Raw genomic sequence first — 17965 nt, 5'->3', positions numbered from 1 at the left:
ATGCCCCATTCAAAAAATGTAGAACTAATAACAGATTTAGCCCTTGGTTCACTCCAGACTGCCCTTGACCAGCACAAAAACATCCTGTGGCGTACTGCATTAGCATTGAATAGCCCCCGCGATATGCAACTTCTCAGGGGAAAAAAAATAATCTAGAATCGGCTTCCTATTTCGCAACAAAGCCTCCTTCACTCATGCTGCCAAACATACCCTCGTAAAATTGACTATCATACCGATCCTTGACTTCGGAGATGTCATTTACAAAATAGCCTCCAACACTATCACAGCACCATCCGTTTTGTCACCAAAGCCCCATATACTACCCACCACTGCAACCTGTATGCTCTCGTTGGCTGGCCCTCACTTCATACTCGTCGCCAAACCCACTGGCTCCAGGTCATCTATAAGTCTTTGCTAGGTAAAGCCCCGCCTTATCTCAGCTCACTGGTCACCATAGCAACACCCACCCGTAGCACTAACTTTAAGCATCAGCTGTCAGAGCAGCTTACCGATCGATGCACCTGTACACAGCCCATCTGTAAATAGCCCACCCAACTACCTCATTCCCATATTGTTATTTATTTTTTTGCACCCCAGTATCTCTACTTGCATATCATCATCTGCACATCTGCACATTAACACACCAGTGTTAGTGGCAAAATAATTACAATTTAGCATTATGGCCTATTTATTGCCTTACCTTCCTAATCTTACTACATCTGCACACACTGTACATAGATTTTTCTATTGACTGTATGTTTGTTTATGTGTAACTCTGTGTTGTTGTTTTTGGTCGCACTGCTTTGCTTTATCTTGGCCAGGTCGCAGTTGTAAATGAGAACTTGTCTCAACTGGCCTACCTAGTTAAATACATTTTAAAAAATGGAGACAATAAGAAAGGAGGGGAGTAAAAGCTGAGAATAACAGAAATGAGTAAAACAGAGTGTGAATAATATCAAATGAGACTGACAATACAATACAAACAAATACACCCATGAAGTGCAAATAATGAGGCATATGGAAAGAGAGAAGAAGAGAATAAAAGAGAGTGGGAGGATTAGAGAGAAACATATATAGAATAAGAGAAGAGAGCAAGAGAGAGACAGACAGAGAGCGAGGAGGAGGGAGAAAAAGAGAACCAGAGAGAAAAAAAGGGAGAGGGGGGAAAAGAATGACAGAATGGTATGAAGGCCAGAGTCAATCCTCTCACCATGGTGGATGATGCCGTTCTCCAGCAGAGCTTGACCCAAGTTGACCCCCTCGTCTGGCTTGCTGATCTCTCCACTCTCTATCAGCCACGACACAAACTCACTGTGGTTACAAGGACACAACACTTTAGTATAATAATGTGTAACATAAATACAACAAGGTGTTAAGAGTTTAAAAAGACAGACCAAATGCCATTTAGAAGATGTGTTCATCCAAAGTGAGTGCATACATTATCTGTATAATCTGGCCCCAGCAGGAATCGAAAACCCTGAGCCACACAGATCCAATATCATGGGATACAGTCAGACTGGACCCCAGGAAGACTAGCAGTCATCGTGGCATCAGCAAATGGGGAACCCAATAATGAAATGAATGAATTATTCATGATTGAGATCCCCATTTCCTGATGCCATGATGACTGCTAGTCTTCCTGGTGTCCAGTCTGACTTGTTTTTTCTCTGCCCGGAGTACCCCTTATAAGTACCTTCTCATGTGCATTTCAGTCTTTTCAAGTACCCCCTGTGGATAAGCCAAGTACCCCTAGGGATCCTAGTACCCCTTGTTGGGTAGTATAGAATACAGATATAGCTTTAGGCAAGGATAGTTCAAAATGAGAAGGGCAACTACAGTTCTGGGAGAGGCAAAGTTTGTGCAGACTTTTTGTTTCAGCCTGGTATTGACACTACTGATTCTGGATATTAGTGCTATTCACCTTAGACCGTATGCAGTCACCTGAATTATATAATGGCACACACACACCTTTTAAAACCCATTGTAACAGATGAGCGCTCCCAAAAGGTACGGAGGTGCCTTCTCTCTTCCCTTTCATTCGTCTCTCCCGCTTCCCTTCTTTATCCCCTATTCCACATCTCCTAACCCTTTCGATCCCTCTGCCCCTTCTCCCTCGCTCCCGTTGTCCTCCCTCCCACCAGCCTTAAAACACCCTCTTTCTCGCTCTCTTTTTTCACTCCCTCCAAAATGTGCCAATTTGTATTCATGGCTTTTGTGGCACCATTCATATACAAGCCTCCTCATATTTAAATATAGCATTTTCTCTCCTCAGACTGTATTGTAGACAATATTGTTTTTATTTACTTTTCTGCACTTTTGAACACCAGAATCTCTACTTGCACATCACCATCTGCTCATTATCACTCCAGTGTTAATCTGCTAAATTGTAATTACTTTGCTACTATGGCCTATTTATTGCCATACCTCCTCACGCCATTTGCACACACTGTATATAGACTTTCTTTTTTTTTCTTTCTACTGTGTCATTGACTTGTTTATTGTGTTATTGGCTTGTTTATTGTTTATTCCATGTGTAACTGTGTTGTTGTCTGTGTCCCACTGCTTTACTTTATCTTGGCCAGGTCGCAGTTGTAAATGAGAACTACCTGGTTAAATAAAGGTGAAATAAATCAATTGTCCCTCGAGACACTGAGCAAACCAGATGTCTGGAGCAGATAAAATGAAATGTCCCTCTGCTCAATGTTCCACGCCACTGAGCAAACTCAATTTCCCATTGAACGACGAACAGTGAATGTGAGCGAGTGTCTGAATGTGTATGTGTGAGTGAGCATTGCTGAGAACACAGGCTAAACGTGTGATTCCTGTGTGTGTGTGTTCATGCAAAACGTGTGAGTGCGCTTGTGTACCCTGCTGCGAAAGCAGGGTAAATGTATGATTCCTCTGCATGCATGTTCAAGCCAAATGTGTATGTATGAACGAACGAGCGAGCGTTCATGAGCAGTCCTGCCAAAGCAGACTAAATGTGTAATTTGTGTGTGTGTGTGTGGGGGTGTACAATACAGTTAAGGGATTATCTCAGTGTGTGTGTACTGTATGTGTGCGTGCATGCATGCATATGAACACGTGTCTGTATCGGACATTCTGCACAGCATGCTACAATGTCATCTAAGTTAGCTATTGGATATACTATATCAGAGTCAACATGAGGCCTGCTTCGTCTTGAACACGGAACTTGATATTGCAAATGTTTCTATTTTGCAAGACACTAATCTGTCAAATGAATTAATCTTGTGAAAATCACATCAGTTTGCACATCCAGCACACGCAAGATCTGGGTCGTATTCATTAGTGCACAACATAGCAAAACATAGAAAAAAATGTTGTAACATAAAACGATAAACAAGTGTCTCTTATTGGACAATAACATAAGCATTAAGGTAATCCTTCCATGTTTGGGCCTGTTTTCTTCCATTTCGTGCCAATGAATACTGTCCTGGTGCATTGCCAAACCCAAGATGCAATACAGGCACCAATGTGAGCAAAGAAACCTGCATTAGGAAATTGGCTCAGAAAGAGGAAGGCTAAAAGAAGAACCAAATACGACCAACTGCCTAAATACGATGTTGAAAAATTGTGGAATACGAAGTTAAATGGCAGCGTCAAATTGGCATTCTGTACCAGGTTCATTTAATCCAATAACAATAGCAGTGCCATCTCCTGAAGTGAGCCATGGTCATTTATAATAACATCAGTAATACAGAGAGGTTGCGTTCGTTACAAACAGGAAGGGAAGGATGCAGGGAGGGAGACTCTTGCTCACAGTGCTGACAGGAGGAAAGAGTCCTGAAAAAGCCCCTCGCGTTTATATGGATGGCTTTTCCAAAACAGCCACGGAGATGGACGAGAAGGCCCACCCACCGGCAGACACACACACCTACAGTCGTTAACACACACACAGACTATTTGTCTGCATTAAGGAGGTAGGGTGCTTTTCTTGGAAGAGGAGAAATTAGGAGCATGAACAAGCTGTCTAGATGAGTTAACCCCCCCCAAAAAAGGAATAAAAGAAAACAAGTAAAAATATCAGAGGGGATGGACGGCTTGAGGTACGGATGGAGGGAAGCGGTGAGCTTGTACGGGACAGTCAGGACAGTGTGAAGTGTTGTTTCTTCGTCATTAGGAGTTCTCTTATCAGTAGTACTTGGGACGGCACTGATAGGCATTGTAGGATTCTGTTCAAATTCAATCTTATCAGACAGAATGACAACTGCCCCACCCATAACGCCCATAGAATCTTACCTCCTTGATATTTCATTGCAGGTTACATTACATTTTACAGTTCTAAAGAAACTCATTGAATCCTTGTTAGGATGCTGACTGACTCCATAATGAATGGCTGGGTGATCAACATCAACGTTTTCCTCCCTTTTATCCCTTCACCCGAAAGGAATCTCGCAAACACTTTGTTATGGAGCTGTGGGGCATAATGGAAAATGCATTACTGCAGGCAAATCAGCCCTCGTTGTTAATTCGTGGCAATCAACGACTGGTGGGAAAGAAAACAAGGAGAGCGCTGCTCAGTCCAGAGGCTCGCTGTGTGCATGTGTGGGTGAGCATTGCTGAGAAAGCAGGCTAAATGTGTGATTCCTGTGTGTGTGTTCACGCCAAATGTGTACGTGTTCATGAGCATTTCTGCAAAAGCAGGCTAAATGTGTCATTTCTGTGTGTGTGTGTGTGTGTGTGTTATTAATGTCAAAATACAGTGGCAAGAAAAAGTATGTGAATAAATTGGTCATCAAATTTGATCTGATCTTCCTCTAAGTCACAACAACACTCAAACATAGTGTGCTTTAAACTAATAACACACAAATTATTGTATTTTTCTTGTCTATTTTGAATACATCATTTAAACATGCACAGTGTAGGTTGGAAAAAGTATGTGAACCCCTGAAGGCTAATGACTTCTCCAAAAGCTAATTGGAGTCAGGAGTCAGCTAACCTGGAGTACAATCAATGAGACGAGATTGGAGATGTTGGTTAGAGCTGCCTTGCCCTTTAAAAAAACACTCAAAATTATTTGAGTTTGCTATTCACAAGAAACATTGACTGAAGTGAGCCATGTCTTGAACAAAAGAGATCTCAGAAGATCTAAGATTAAGAATTGTTGACTTTGTAACGATCGTCTTGAGGAGAGAGATTGGACCAAGACGCAACGGGTAATGAAGACATGATGAATTTATTAAACAAGACGAAAACGAACTACACTTGATAATAAACAAAATAACAAAACGACGTAGACAGACCTGAACTGGAAAAACTTACATAAACACGCAGAACAGGAATAGACTACACAAACCGAAACCGTCCCGTGTGGCGCGACAAACACAGACACGGAAGACAATCACCCACAAACAAACAGTGAGAACATCCTACCTTAATATGGTTCTCAATCAGAGGAGACGTAAAGCACCTGCCTCTAATTGAGAACCATATCAGGCAACCCATTAACCAACATAGAAACACATAACATAGAATGCCCACCCCAACTCACGCCCTGACCAACTAAACACATACAAAAACAACTGAAAACAGGTCAGGAACGTGACAGACTTGCATAAAGCTGGAAAGGGTTACAAACGTATCTCTAAAAGCCTTGATGTTCATCAGTCCACGGTAAGACAAATTGCATATTAAATGGAGAAAGTTCAGCACTGTTGCTACTCTCCCTAGGAGTGGCCATCCTGCAAAGATGACTGCAAAAGCACAGAGCAGATTGCTCAATGAGGTTGAGAAGAATCCTAGAATGTCAGCTAAAGACTTACAGAAATCTCTGGAACATCAACAGAGATGTTACCATGAGTCTACGATTCGTGAAACACTAAACAAGAATGGTATTCATGGGAGGACGCCACGGAAAAAGCCACTGCTGTCAACAACAAAAAACATTGCTGTACGTCTGAAGTTCTCAAAAGAGTATCTGGATGTTCCACAGCGCTACTGGCAAAATATTATGTGGACAGATGAAACTAAAGTTGTGTCGTTTGGAAGGAACACACTATGTGTGGAGAAAAACAGGCACAGCACACCAACATCAAAACCTCATCCCAACTGTAAAGTATGGTGGAGGGAGCATCATGGTTTGGGGGCTGCTTTGCTGCCTCATGGCCTGGACAGCTTGCTATCATCAATGGAAAAATGAATTCCCAAGTTTATCAAGACATTTTCCAGGAGAATGTAAGGCTACCTGTCCGCCAATTGAAGCTCAACAGAAGTTGGGTGATGCAACAGGACAACGACCCAAAACACAGAAGTAAATCAACAACAGAATGGCTTCAACAGAAGAAAATACACCTTCTGAAGTGGCCCAGTCAGAGTCCTGACCTCAACCTGATTGAGATGCAGTGACATGACCTCAAGAGAGCGGCTCACACCAAACATCCCAAGAATATTGCTGAACTGAAACAGTTTGTAAAGAGGAATGGTCCAAAATTCCTCCTGACCGTTGTGCAGGTCTGATTCGCAACTACAGAAAACGTTTGGTTGATGTTATTGCTGCCAAAGGAGGGTCAACCAGTTATTAAATCCAAGGGTTCACATAATTGTTCCACCCTACACAGTGAATGTTTACACAGTGTGTTCAATAAAGACATGAAAACATATTCTTGTTTGTGTGCTATTCGTTTAAGCAGACTGTGTTTGTCTATTGTTGTGACTTCGATGAAGACCAGATCAAATTTTATGACCAATTTATGCAGAAATCCAGGTAATTCCAAAGTGTTCAGATACTTTTTCTTGCCACTGTATATGTGTGTTCATGCAATGTTTGTATGTGTGTATGTGTGCGTGTTCCCTGCTGTGGAAGCAGATTAAAAGTGTGCTCCCCACGTGTGTTCATGCCAAAGTGTGTGTGTGTGTGGGTTTGTGCGTATAACTGTGAAAGCAGGGTAAATGTATGATTCCTGTAGCGTGTGTGTTCATGCAAATTCACAGACACACCTTGAGGGGAGGGTGTTCCAAATGATACTCTAGCAGTTAAAGGGAAGGTCTCTTCTCTAATGAAGCTCTCTCTGTATTTGTTGGGAACAGTCGCCTCCGACGACAAAGTGCTTGGCTCCCAACACAGGGAGGAAAACAATTCCCAGACACCTCCCTCATCAGTTAATTATTCGGTGGGAAATAACTCACTTTCCCATGAAGCACTTGGTCACGGTAGTCAGCTTTCGGCGCCGGTCCTTGATCAGGTGGCGGCTCTTGGTCATCATCATATGGTAGAGCTTCTCGCCTTTCTTGGCAATCATAACGTAGGCATCCCGCTCCATCCCTAGCTTCAGACCTGTTACCAACAGGGAAAAACTCAAGGGGTCAGACACCAAAGCATTTTGCATATGAAGTTCATGAGACGGGTTAATATCGAAAGCCTAAGGTGTTAGAAACTGCTGTCAATATTTGTCTAACCCAACTGTGAAATTCGTTTTCAGAAGCAGGAAAGGGGAGAAAATATAGGGGTAAAGATAAATCCCTGTGTGGTGAGAGAGTGAACGAGAGAAAGACTGCATCCCTCCTCTCACTGCATAACAAGCCATGCTGATTCCCATGACTTGCACAGGGGGGCTGCAGCAGTCACAGCAGCTTTTGTCTCACATTGCCAAAAAAACAAGGCGGCCCAACACCTAACCCTGAGGGACACCACCATTTCTTCCAGTCAGCCCTCTGACGTCTACACGTTTCAGCCCCCAAGGGGGAGAGGCTGTCACGGGGCTGTCAGAAGACGCAATGCCCCTGCCTGGAGGGCCTCGTTGGGGAGTCTGGCACGGTACAGGGGCGTTGCCACCTACTTCGGATGGAAATCCAGATGTTAATCTGTCCAGGTCTCGAACAATGTACTGCGTCGACACTCGCCTGCCAATGTACTGCGTCGACACTCGCCTGCCAATGTACTGCGTCGACACTCGCCTGCCAATGTACTGCGTCGACACTCGCCTGCCAATGTACTGCGTCGACACTCGCCTGCCAATGTACTGCGTCGACACTCGCCTGCCAATGTACTGCGTCGACACTCGCCTGCCAATGTACTGCGTCGACACTCGCCTGCTAATGTACTGTATCGACACTGAGTGTTTATATCTTTGGTGTAGAGCAGCAGTTATGTTTACCAAGCTGCAACACAACTGAGATGAGAAATAATGTTAAATTATGAAAAATATGTGGAGACAATTCAAAACAACAGTTGAGCCTTTGAAGGTCGACCATGCTCACAGAGCTACTAAACCATATACTGTAGATATGACTAGCTCTGTTCTAAACTCTACCGTGGGGCTCTCTGGGCTGCTAAACTACACGGTTGGGCTCTCTGAACTTTGGAGCTCCATCATCAGGCTCTCTGATTGGCTAAACTCCACTGTCCTGCTAAACCATGGGACTCTGACAATTCCAACTCAATTTGCGGGTGTGCCAGAGCTTGGTGCTGCTGATGGAGGTGGGGTTGGATTACACTTGACAGCAGCTGGAGTAGACTCAAACAAAGAGTGCCATTGGACAGACTGGGGTCTGGTCCTGGTGCAGGGGGCCACAACCCTGGGCTGCTGCCCCAGCTGTCAGTGCCTGACGAGAGACCCCCTCTTCCCACTCTCACAGGCACAGACTAACAGACTAACATGCTAGCCCACTCATTTTCCCTCAGTCGCCACAAAAACTTTGATAAGACGATCTCAGACCCATCCAGCTGCCAGGGCCAAAACAAATGAATCTGTCTTGGGAGTATTTAAAGGGGCCACAACCAAAACCTCCAACTGAAGTCAGTGCCCTTTTAAAGAGGTGGGGGAACTGTAATCCAACAATGGGTCAGGTATCAATAGTAAAACAGGGATGAAAGGGATGTGCCGTGGATCTAAAGGCCATGGTCAAACCTTCCAGATGTGGGCTAGGCCGGGGGTTCAGGGAGGGGGGTTGGGGTTAGGGTTGGCTGCACTGTGACTGATCTGGTGTCTATTAGCCTCAGGTCAATTTCCGCCTAACATAACTGGCTACCCAGAATGTCCCATGGTACTCTGGAAAGCTCCTCTTCGCGACTTTAGCCACAGGATCAGGTGCTGATACCATGACTTCTGCTGTGACCGCTCACTCAAGTCCATGCGTTAGGCTCATTCGCTACATTTGAAATATTCAAAGCTTTGTTGTACACAGCTCGAACCAGGTGTGGTTATTTGTTCAAAACCCTTGGCTGTTTAAGTGGAGTCATTGCCATATGCATGCAGTTTGGGGAAAGCTGTTATGATTTCTGTCTCCAATGCTATCAGGTATCACCAGGTATGCCTACAGCCACAGAAGCCTTTCAAGCTTTGTTGGCACGCTTGGTGCGTTACATTTTCTGGCAAAGCTGCTGCTGCTGCTCTTTTTCGGGCTCTGGCTTGGATCGAATAGTCCGTTTTTTTTGTTGCACATCTCGAGCTTGTTTGTGAATGAACTGCTCTATAAAGTGCTCTCTCTCTCGGGGGTGTTGATTAGAAAACATGGTCTCGTACTGCATCGCATGAGGCGACTGGCTCTTTTCTTTGAATGTTAAAACTCCAGGCTGTGTTCACCTGCATACATTTGGCAACGCAGTTCTAGGTCATCACGTCATGATCTTAAGACTTTATTTATGAAACAAAAGCTAGCTAGCTGGAGAGACTCTGGGTAGTAAGACATACTGTATCATAATCCACATACCATAAGCATACCACAACAGTCCCAGTGATGCACCAATTCATTTGCATGTCTCCCGTGCTACAATTGGAGCTCTCGCAACAAACAGGAGGAATTATTTTGTTCCCCTCTTGCAACGCTAACCATTTGTTTATCTGAACCATTATTGTGTTAGCAACCCGTAGCGTAGCGTTGCTGAGATACCGTATCAGTCGAGGAGGTCAGCCAGCACAACCAGAAAACACGAGAGCATCCTTTCACACACTCCACGGAGGTGGGAGAGAAGGAGTGTGAGTGGACATCCCTCTTTTCACTCTCTACTCACTCTCTCTCTGCTCCCGTTCCCTCAAGATGGCGTCGAGCCACTTCTGCTTATCCTCCGGGTTCTTGGCCATGCAGACGAACCACTTGTTCTTGGCCGTGTTGTGGATCTTCCAGCCGTTGGTCACTGTGTAGTTGTTGCTGTGGTAGTCAGCTGAGGAAAGAGGTACATAACAAGTAAGGGACCATGGTACAGTACACACCCCACATGACTCCTCTACTTGAAATAACCTTTATTCCATTTTTTTTAACCGCAATTCTGTTGATTGACATCGATATCAATACTGTACTATCTTTTTTTACTTGGCGATAAAAGACGCAGTGTTGATGAACTTGTGTTGACCTCAGTTGTAACAAACTCGGAGGGTAATACGGCCCGCCTGGCCACACCACTCTCAAGCGTCACCTATCTTTGAAACACCTTGGAAAGTTGAAATATCCGTCATTCCGTAAGTACTGCCAAGAAAAAAAATAACCGAGCATTAAAATACATATTTCTGCTGACCCGACAGAAAGTCTCTGTCTCTCAATTTTACCAGCTATTTGGCTCCAGGTCACGAATGCATAATGAATGGGTTGGGGTAATGGAGTTGCATTAGTGTAATGTTTAAAAGGTCACATAAATAGATGTGAAACCCCCTGGCCCGGAGGGAGGCATAGGGAGAAATAATCCTGTTTGGGTCTGCATGGGGAATGGTATCAAACAATAGTAGATGTAAGAGGATGATGTTATTGCATTCATCCAACGAAAGAGGTGTGACTGTGTATACAGACACACTCACGCTAAAAATGTCTCCTTGCGCAAACGAGGGACTGGCCTTCGCTTTTGTTGTTTGTTTACATGCTGTCTAGCTGCAGTTGTCGGTGCATGTCAATGTTGTAATATTTAGTTGAAGAACAAATCTTCACTCGGTCTCGTCCTTATTACTGTAAAACGAATCAATGGAATGTTGTAAAAGTGCAGTAATTTCAAGGGTGATTCATTGGGCTTCTACAATGCTACAAAATCAACACATTATCAACCTTAGACAAGCTAAGCTGGCAGTGTAAAGAGGACACGTGACCTTGGTCTCACTATCAGGTCATACGGTCTCTCTGAGAAACGTGCAGAGAGAGAACATGTTTTCCTTTGTGATTTCCTCTGAAAGTACGAAGCGACAGGCAGCAAATGGCCCGTGTGGCATAGAGAAGAGGCATGTGAATCCAAGAAGAAGTGCATTCTAACCCCGAAGGCCTACAGCTACAACTATAAACCCACTCACAGGAAACAACCAGACCTGGGTTCAAAGAGTCATTGAAATCTTTCGGATACTTTGAACATTTCCTTGAGCCTGTCTGGAGTGCAAGAACGGTGGGATTGGCATTTTAGGGGCTACTTCATTGGTTATATTGCCCCAGGCAAGCTCGATTAAGCACAACTAAAGTATTTGAACGATTTTAACTACTATTTGAACACAAGACGTGAAAAAAAAACAGGCTGGTGTGCAATAAACCACGAGCAAAACAGTGCTGTAAGTTGGTAAGTGCCAGTTCTTGCAACAGCATGCATCCCAGTAGTTCAAAGGTGTGAAATGTAGGTCGGTGATTCCGCTCTGAACCAATGTGCAGACCGCAGATTCATATAGTCACCTGACCGTTTGTAAGCAGTTCAAACATGAAAAACCTACACAAGATTTTATTGCCTCACCCAAATTGTAAACACTCATTAGCTTTGTATAATCTACTCTGCCAGCTAATCTAGAAAGAAAGAAAATGGCTGAATGGATGAATGAAAAGAGGGATGGATGGATGCTCCTTTATGAACTGATGACTGGTGGGGCTGGCACGAACCTGTTCCATCCTCAACGTTTTCCACTTCCATCACCTCTGTGTTGATTCTTCCTCTGAACATGTACAGTGGGCCATTGATGGACTTGGTCCTCTTTGTGGATTTCTTCCCAGTTGCCCTACGAAATTGAACATAAAATTGTGAAAATGTGTTATTCCTGCTCAGAAAAAATGTGCTGGCAACTTTGAAAAAACAACAATTATACAGTGCTCAAGCACACACAGGCGTAAGTACGCACACACACACACACACACACACACACACGCGTTAGGTTGACTTGTTTTGTTTGCATACACACTACACAAACAGGATTTGGCGATTTACTCAGTTTTTCCACATCTGGCTTCTTTCTATGGCGACTTCTCGTCAATGAATGAAAACACATTCCAGCCACTTTCCTGAGGTGCATGACTCCGTCACTCCTTCCCTTCCTACCCAATCTCACCTGGACTTTCTCTTGCAGTAGACCAGGAGGTTGTCAAACAGGAAGAAGACTCGCTCCTGGATGTTGCCGGCGGAGATCTTGAGCAGGTTGCCGTGGAGCAGCAGCTCGGTGCAGATGTCAGTCAGATTGGTGCCCTGGGGACAGACAGTCAAGAGAGGGTGGCAATTAGATCACTGGTGCCTGTCAATCTCTCAAATCAAATCGTATTTGTCACATGCTTCGTAAACAACAGGTGTAGACTAGAAGTGAAATGCTTACTTATGGGCCCTTCCCCAACAATGCAGAGGAACATTTTAAAATAATAAACACAAGGAATAAATACACAATGTGAGTAAGGTTAACTTGGCTATATACACGGGTTACCAGTACTGAGACGATGTGCAGTGGTACAAAGTAATTGAGGTAGATATGTACATGTAAGGTAGGGGTAAAGTGACGAGGCAACAAGATAGATGATAAACAGTAGCAGCAGCGTATGTGATTAATCAAAAGAGTTAGTGCAAAAATGGTCAATACAGATAGGCTAGCTATTTAGTTAACTATTTAACAGTCTTACAGTATGGCTTGGGTGTAGAAGCTGTCGTGTAGGTTCCAGATTTGGTGCATTAAAACCGCTAGACGTGCGGTAGCAGATGTAACAGTCGGACTTGGGTGACTGGAGTTTTTGAACATCGTCTGACACCGCCTGGTATAGAGGTCCTGGATGGCAGGGAGCTCGGCCCCAGTGATGTACTGGGCCGTAGGAACTACCCTCTGTAGTGCCTTGTGGTAACATGCCAAGCAGTTGCCATACCAAACGCTGATGCAGCCAGTCAAGATGCTCTCAACGATGCAGCAACAGGAGTCACTAGTGCACGATGGGACAAGAACATCCCTTCCGGCCAAACCCTCCCCTAACCCGGACGGCGCTGGGCCAATTGTGAGCCTTCCCATGGGTCTCCCGGTCGCGGCCGGCTACGACAGAGCCTGGACTCGCCTCTTCCATGCTTCACTGTGGAAAGCACACATGCAGAGATCATCCGTTCACCTACTCTGCGTCTCACAAAGACGTGGTGGTTGGTCAAATTTGGACTCATCAGACCAAAGGACAGATTTCCAAATGTCTAATGTCCATTGCTCGTGTTTCTTGGCGCACGCAAGTCTCTTCTTATTATCAGTGTCCTTTAGTAGTGGTTTCTTTGCAGCAATTCAACCATGAAGGCCTGATTCACACAGTCTCCTCAGAACAGTTGATGTTGAGATGTGTCGGTTACTTTAACTCTGTGACACATTTATTTGGGCTGCATTCTGAGGTGCAGATAACTAATGAACGTATCCTCTGCAGCAGAGGTAACTCTGGGTCTTCCTTTCCTGTGGTGGTCCTCATGAGAGCCAGCTTCATAGCGCTTGATAGTTTGAGAGACTGCACTTGAAGAAACTATCAAAGTTCTTGATTGACTGACCCTCATGTCTTAAAGTAATGATGGATTGTCATTTCTCTTTGCTTATTTGAGCTGTTCTTGCCATAAAATGGACTTGGTCTTTCACCAAATAGGGCTATCTTCTGAATACCAACCCTACCTTGTCACAACACAATTGATTGGCTCAAACGCATTAAGGAATAAATTCAACAAATTAACTGAACAAGGCGCACCTGTTAATTGAAATGCATTGCAGGTGACTGCCAACAGTGTGCAAAGCTGTCATCAAGGCAATGGGTGGCTACTTTGAAGAATCTCAAATATAAATATTTTTGGTTACTACATGACTCCATGTGTGTAATTTCATAGTTTTGATGTAGAAAACAGTCAAAATATAGAAAAACCCTGGAATGAGTAGGTGTGTCAAACTTTTGACTGGTACTGTATGTATGTATGTATGTATGTATGTATGTATGTATGTATGTATGTATGTATGTATGTATGTATGTATGTATGTACAGTTGAAGTCGGAAGTTTACATACACTGTTTTTCAACCACTCCACACATTTCTTGTTAACAAACTGTAGTTTTGGCAAGTCGGTTAGGACATCTACTTTGTGCATGACACAAGTCATTTTTCCAACAATTGTTTACAGACAGATTATTTCACTTATAATTCACTGTATCACAATTCCAGTGGATCAGAAGTTTACACACACTAAGCTGACTGTGCCTTTAAAAAGCCTGGACATTTAAAAATGTTTTTTGATGTCATGGCTTTAGAAGCTTCTGAAAGGCTAATTGACATCATTTGAGTCAATTGGAGGCGTACCTGTGGATGTATTTCAAGGCCTACCTTCAAACTCAGTGCATCTTTCCGTGACATCATGTGAAAATCAAAAGAATTCAGCCAAGACCTCCTCCAAGACCTCCAAAAATTGTAGACCTCCACAAGTCTGGTTCATCCTTGGGAACAATTTCCAAACGCTTGAAGGTACCACGTTCATCTGTACAAACAATAGTACGCAAGTATAAACACCATGGGACCACGTAGCCGTCATACCGCTCAGGAAGGAGACACGTTCTGTCTCCTAGAGATGAACGTACTTTGGTACGAAAAGTGCAAATCAATCCCAGAACAACAGTAAAGGACCTTGTGAAGATGCTGGAGGACACAGGTACAAGAGTGTCTATATCCACAGTAAAACGAGTCCTATATGGACATAACCTGAAAGGCCGCTCAGCAAGGAAGAAGCCACTGCTCCAAAACCGCCATACAAACAGCCAGACTACGGTTTGCAACTGAACATGGGGACAAAAATCATACTTTTTGGAGAAATGTCCTCTGGTCTGATGAAACAAAAATATAACTGTTTGGCTGTTTGGAGGAAAAAGGGGGAGGCTTGCAAGCTGAAGAACACAATCCCAACCGTGAAGCACGGGGGTGGCAGCATCATGTTGTGGGGGTGCTTTTCTGCAGGAGGGACTGGTGCACTTCACAAAATAGATGGCATCATGAAGATGGAACATTATGTGGATATATTGAAGCTACATCTCAAGACATCAGTCAGGAAGTTAAAGCTTGGTCGCAAATGGGTCTTCCAAATGGACAATGACCCCAGGCATACTTCCAAAGTTGTTGCAAAATGGCTTAAGGACAACAAAGTCAAGGTATTCGAGTGGCCATCACAAAGCCCTGACCTCAATCCTATAGAAAATTTGTGGGCAGAACTGAAAAAGCATGTGCGAGCAAGGAGGCCTACAAACCTGACTCAGTTACACCAGCTCTGTCAAGAGGAATGGGCCAAAATTCACCAAACTTATTGTCGGAAGCTTGTGGAAGGCTACCCGAAATGTTTGACCCAGGTTAAACAATTTAAAGGCAATGCTACCAAATACTAATTGAGTGTATGTAAACTTCTGACCCACTGGGAATGTGATGAAAGAAATAAAAGCTGAAATAAATCACTCTCTCTACTATTATTCTGACATTTCACATTCTTAAAATAAAGTGGTGATCCTAACTGACCTAAAACAGGGAATATTCACTAGGATTAAATGTCAGGAATTGTGAAAAACTGAGTTTAAATGTATTTGGCTGAGGTGTATGTAAACTTCCGACTTCAACTGAATGTATACATGCATGTGGCATAATGTATTTACAGTTTCATTCATGTTTAAGTTCTGCTGACAAATAATGGCTTCTGATTCTTGCATATATTGTATTGGACACCTATGGTGTGTGTAAAATACTTTTCTGAAAGTTGTACTGTTTATAATGAGCTAATGCTAAGCTATTTGTCAGCAATGTGTGGCGCCATGTTTGTTGACATTATATAATGCATTCTTGGTATCACCTAAACGTCTGTTTGACCAAAGACAATTTTATGAGGTGAAGGATTGGTTCACTCATCTTTCGTGTAAACTTCCGGAAGTGAATGACGGGAAGTGAAGGGAATGATCGTAGGTGACACACCTCCTTCAACATGCACACCGCAAACAGACCAAACTCATCAAGTCTCCTCTAATTATCTTTGGTTGACACAAAAAACAAACAGAGGCAAACTACCCCATCGTCGGATTACTTTTGTTTTCTACAAAGTTTTTTACTCGATTATTTCGATCAATGGTGAGCTCACCCGTAATGTGACGAATCATAAATAGTAAATGCTATTAGCTAATTCATATTGTGGTTTCTGTCAGCCGAGAGTTAACTAAATATGACGGCTTGTGTTACGTCAATCTTTCATCAGTCAGCACTAGGACTAATGTAGCCTACATTTTCCGGTTCTGACGATTGTGTTATGCTGTCGTTACTTCTGTGAATGTCTGAACATTGCATCCAAAAATAGACGGGTCACATTCAGGACATAACTTTGTTAGGACTGTGCTTGTGCAAAGTGTTTCTGTGAAGAAACAGTGTTCCTGACTGTTGCAGCAATCAAAACTGGACGTTCTAAATAAGCGTTCTAATCAAACCGGTTTGAGCGCACGCTGCAGGGATAACAGTAGAATGATCACACTTGTTTGTTGGTATGTATGAAAACGTTAAGTGTGAAAAACACTTCTGTTTGTGTTGCTTCTTATGGAAAACATAAACCACAGTCTCACTTTTTCACAGGAAACAAAACCTTGGTGGCCTTTCGATGTCAAAGTTGAACGGCCGAAAATGGACCAACAAGGAGTCTTGTCAAACTAAACGTGAAAAACTGTTCGTGTCTCAAACCGCATTTCAGGCGTGTCTGAATACCAGGCTATTTCACTAGTCCTTCTTCAAGTCACCCACAAGTTCTCAATTGAGAGATTCAACTTGTTTCATAACTCATTATCATTCAGGCTACATATTAAAAGTCTCTCTGATTAGCTTTGTAGCTTTAGATGCTGGATAACGTCACCCAGTATGTGCTAAAAGCATTAATATGACTCGGTATGTGGCCAATTAACCTTTTTCACAACGTGGTTGAACTTTAGGTCAATTCATCACAATTTAGTCATTAGATGTGACATTTGTAAGGCAGTATTTTTAGGGTTGTACACTACCACAAAATGTAAACAAGAAAGCTAAAGGGATTTTCAAAGGCTGACCTATGGGATTTTAGCTGTGACGTTAATTATGTATGGGGGTGCGTCCGAAATTGGACCCTAAGGGCCCTGGTCGAAAGTAGTGCACTATATAGGGCCCCCGTACTCAACTGGCGGACCGGAACCCAGAATGAGGTCAATATGGACAGCAGGGTCCAAAATGTATTTATTAATTTTTTATTTGATTGGGCTTCGACCCCTGGTATCATATAAACAAACATAAGACATGGAAGAATGCGTAGAACTGCAGGAAATGAGCTTTAAAAAAGCAAAAACAATCTCTTCCCAAAGCAAAATGTGCAGAATTGTGGGAAATTAGCTTTAGGACCTTCTCAAATAGTAATAGATAGTAATAGTGCACAAAAAAGGGAAAAGGGTGCCGTTTCAGGTCAGATGGATTCCAACCAGCCTAGCAGACAAATAAGGGTTCGCCCGATCATAACAATTCCATGTTTAACTGTGCAGAAAGCCAGGTGGTGGATGGAGGGATAGTCGGGGCTGTCCGTCTATCAGGGTAACGGTAATGCGCCTGGGCCTTGATTCCGCACTACTACATTCCAATTTTGGGTGGAGAGGTAGTTAAACTTGAACGTGGGGGATTGGAGAAAGTAGGACTAATGGGCTAAAGATGGAGTGCTTAAAGGGAGCAGGGAAGGGCAGTGCCTTTCATGAGAATGGACTGTGATACGGAAGAGTGTAGATGGCAACTCTGCCATTACTCGTTCATCCTAATACTGCTAGTG

At 43.4% G+C, this 17965-nt stretch overlaps 1 protein-coding gene across 1 annotated transcript in view; it reads right to left on the bottom strand.

The window, feature by feature from the left end:
- The window catches only part of LOC139542083 (phosphatidylinositol 3,4,5-trisphosphate-dependent Rac exchanger 1 protein-like), a 144953-nt gene that overhangs the window by 68434 nt on the left and 58554 nt on the right, over positions 1 to 17965 (bottom strand). Inside the window, exons 7-11 of the mRNA XM_071347109.1 lie at positions 12240 to 12373; positions 11797 to 11912; positions 9971 to 10120; positions 7147 to 7294; positions 1211 to 1311 (exon numbers count right to left, since the gene is read on the bottom strand). Of these exons, the coding sequence (XP_071203210.1) occupies positions 1211 to 1311; positions 7147 to 7294; positions 9971 to 10120; positions 11797 to 11912; positions 12240 to 12373 (649 nt within the window). The remainder of the gene's footprint in view (positions 1 to 1210; positions 1312 to 7146; positions 7295 to 9970; positions 10121 to 11796; positions 11913 to 12239; positions 12374 to 17965) is intronic.

Source organism: Salvelinus alpinus, chromosome 17, assembly GCF_045679555.1.
Source record: "Salvelinus alpinus chromosome 17, SLU_Salpinus.1, whole genome shotgun sequence".
Taxonomy (NCBI): Eukaryota; Metazoa; Chordata; class Actinopteri; order Salmoniformes; family Salmonidae; genus Salvelinus; species Salvelinus alpinus.
Note: the sequence above shows the minus strand (reverse complement) of the source record. Positions and strands in the feature narration are given on the sequence as shown.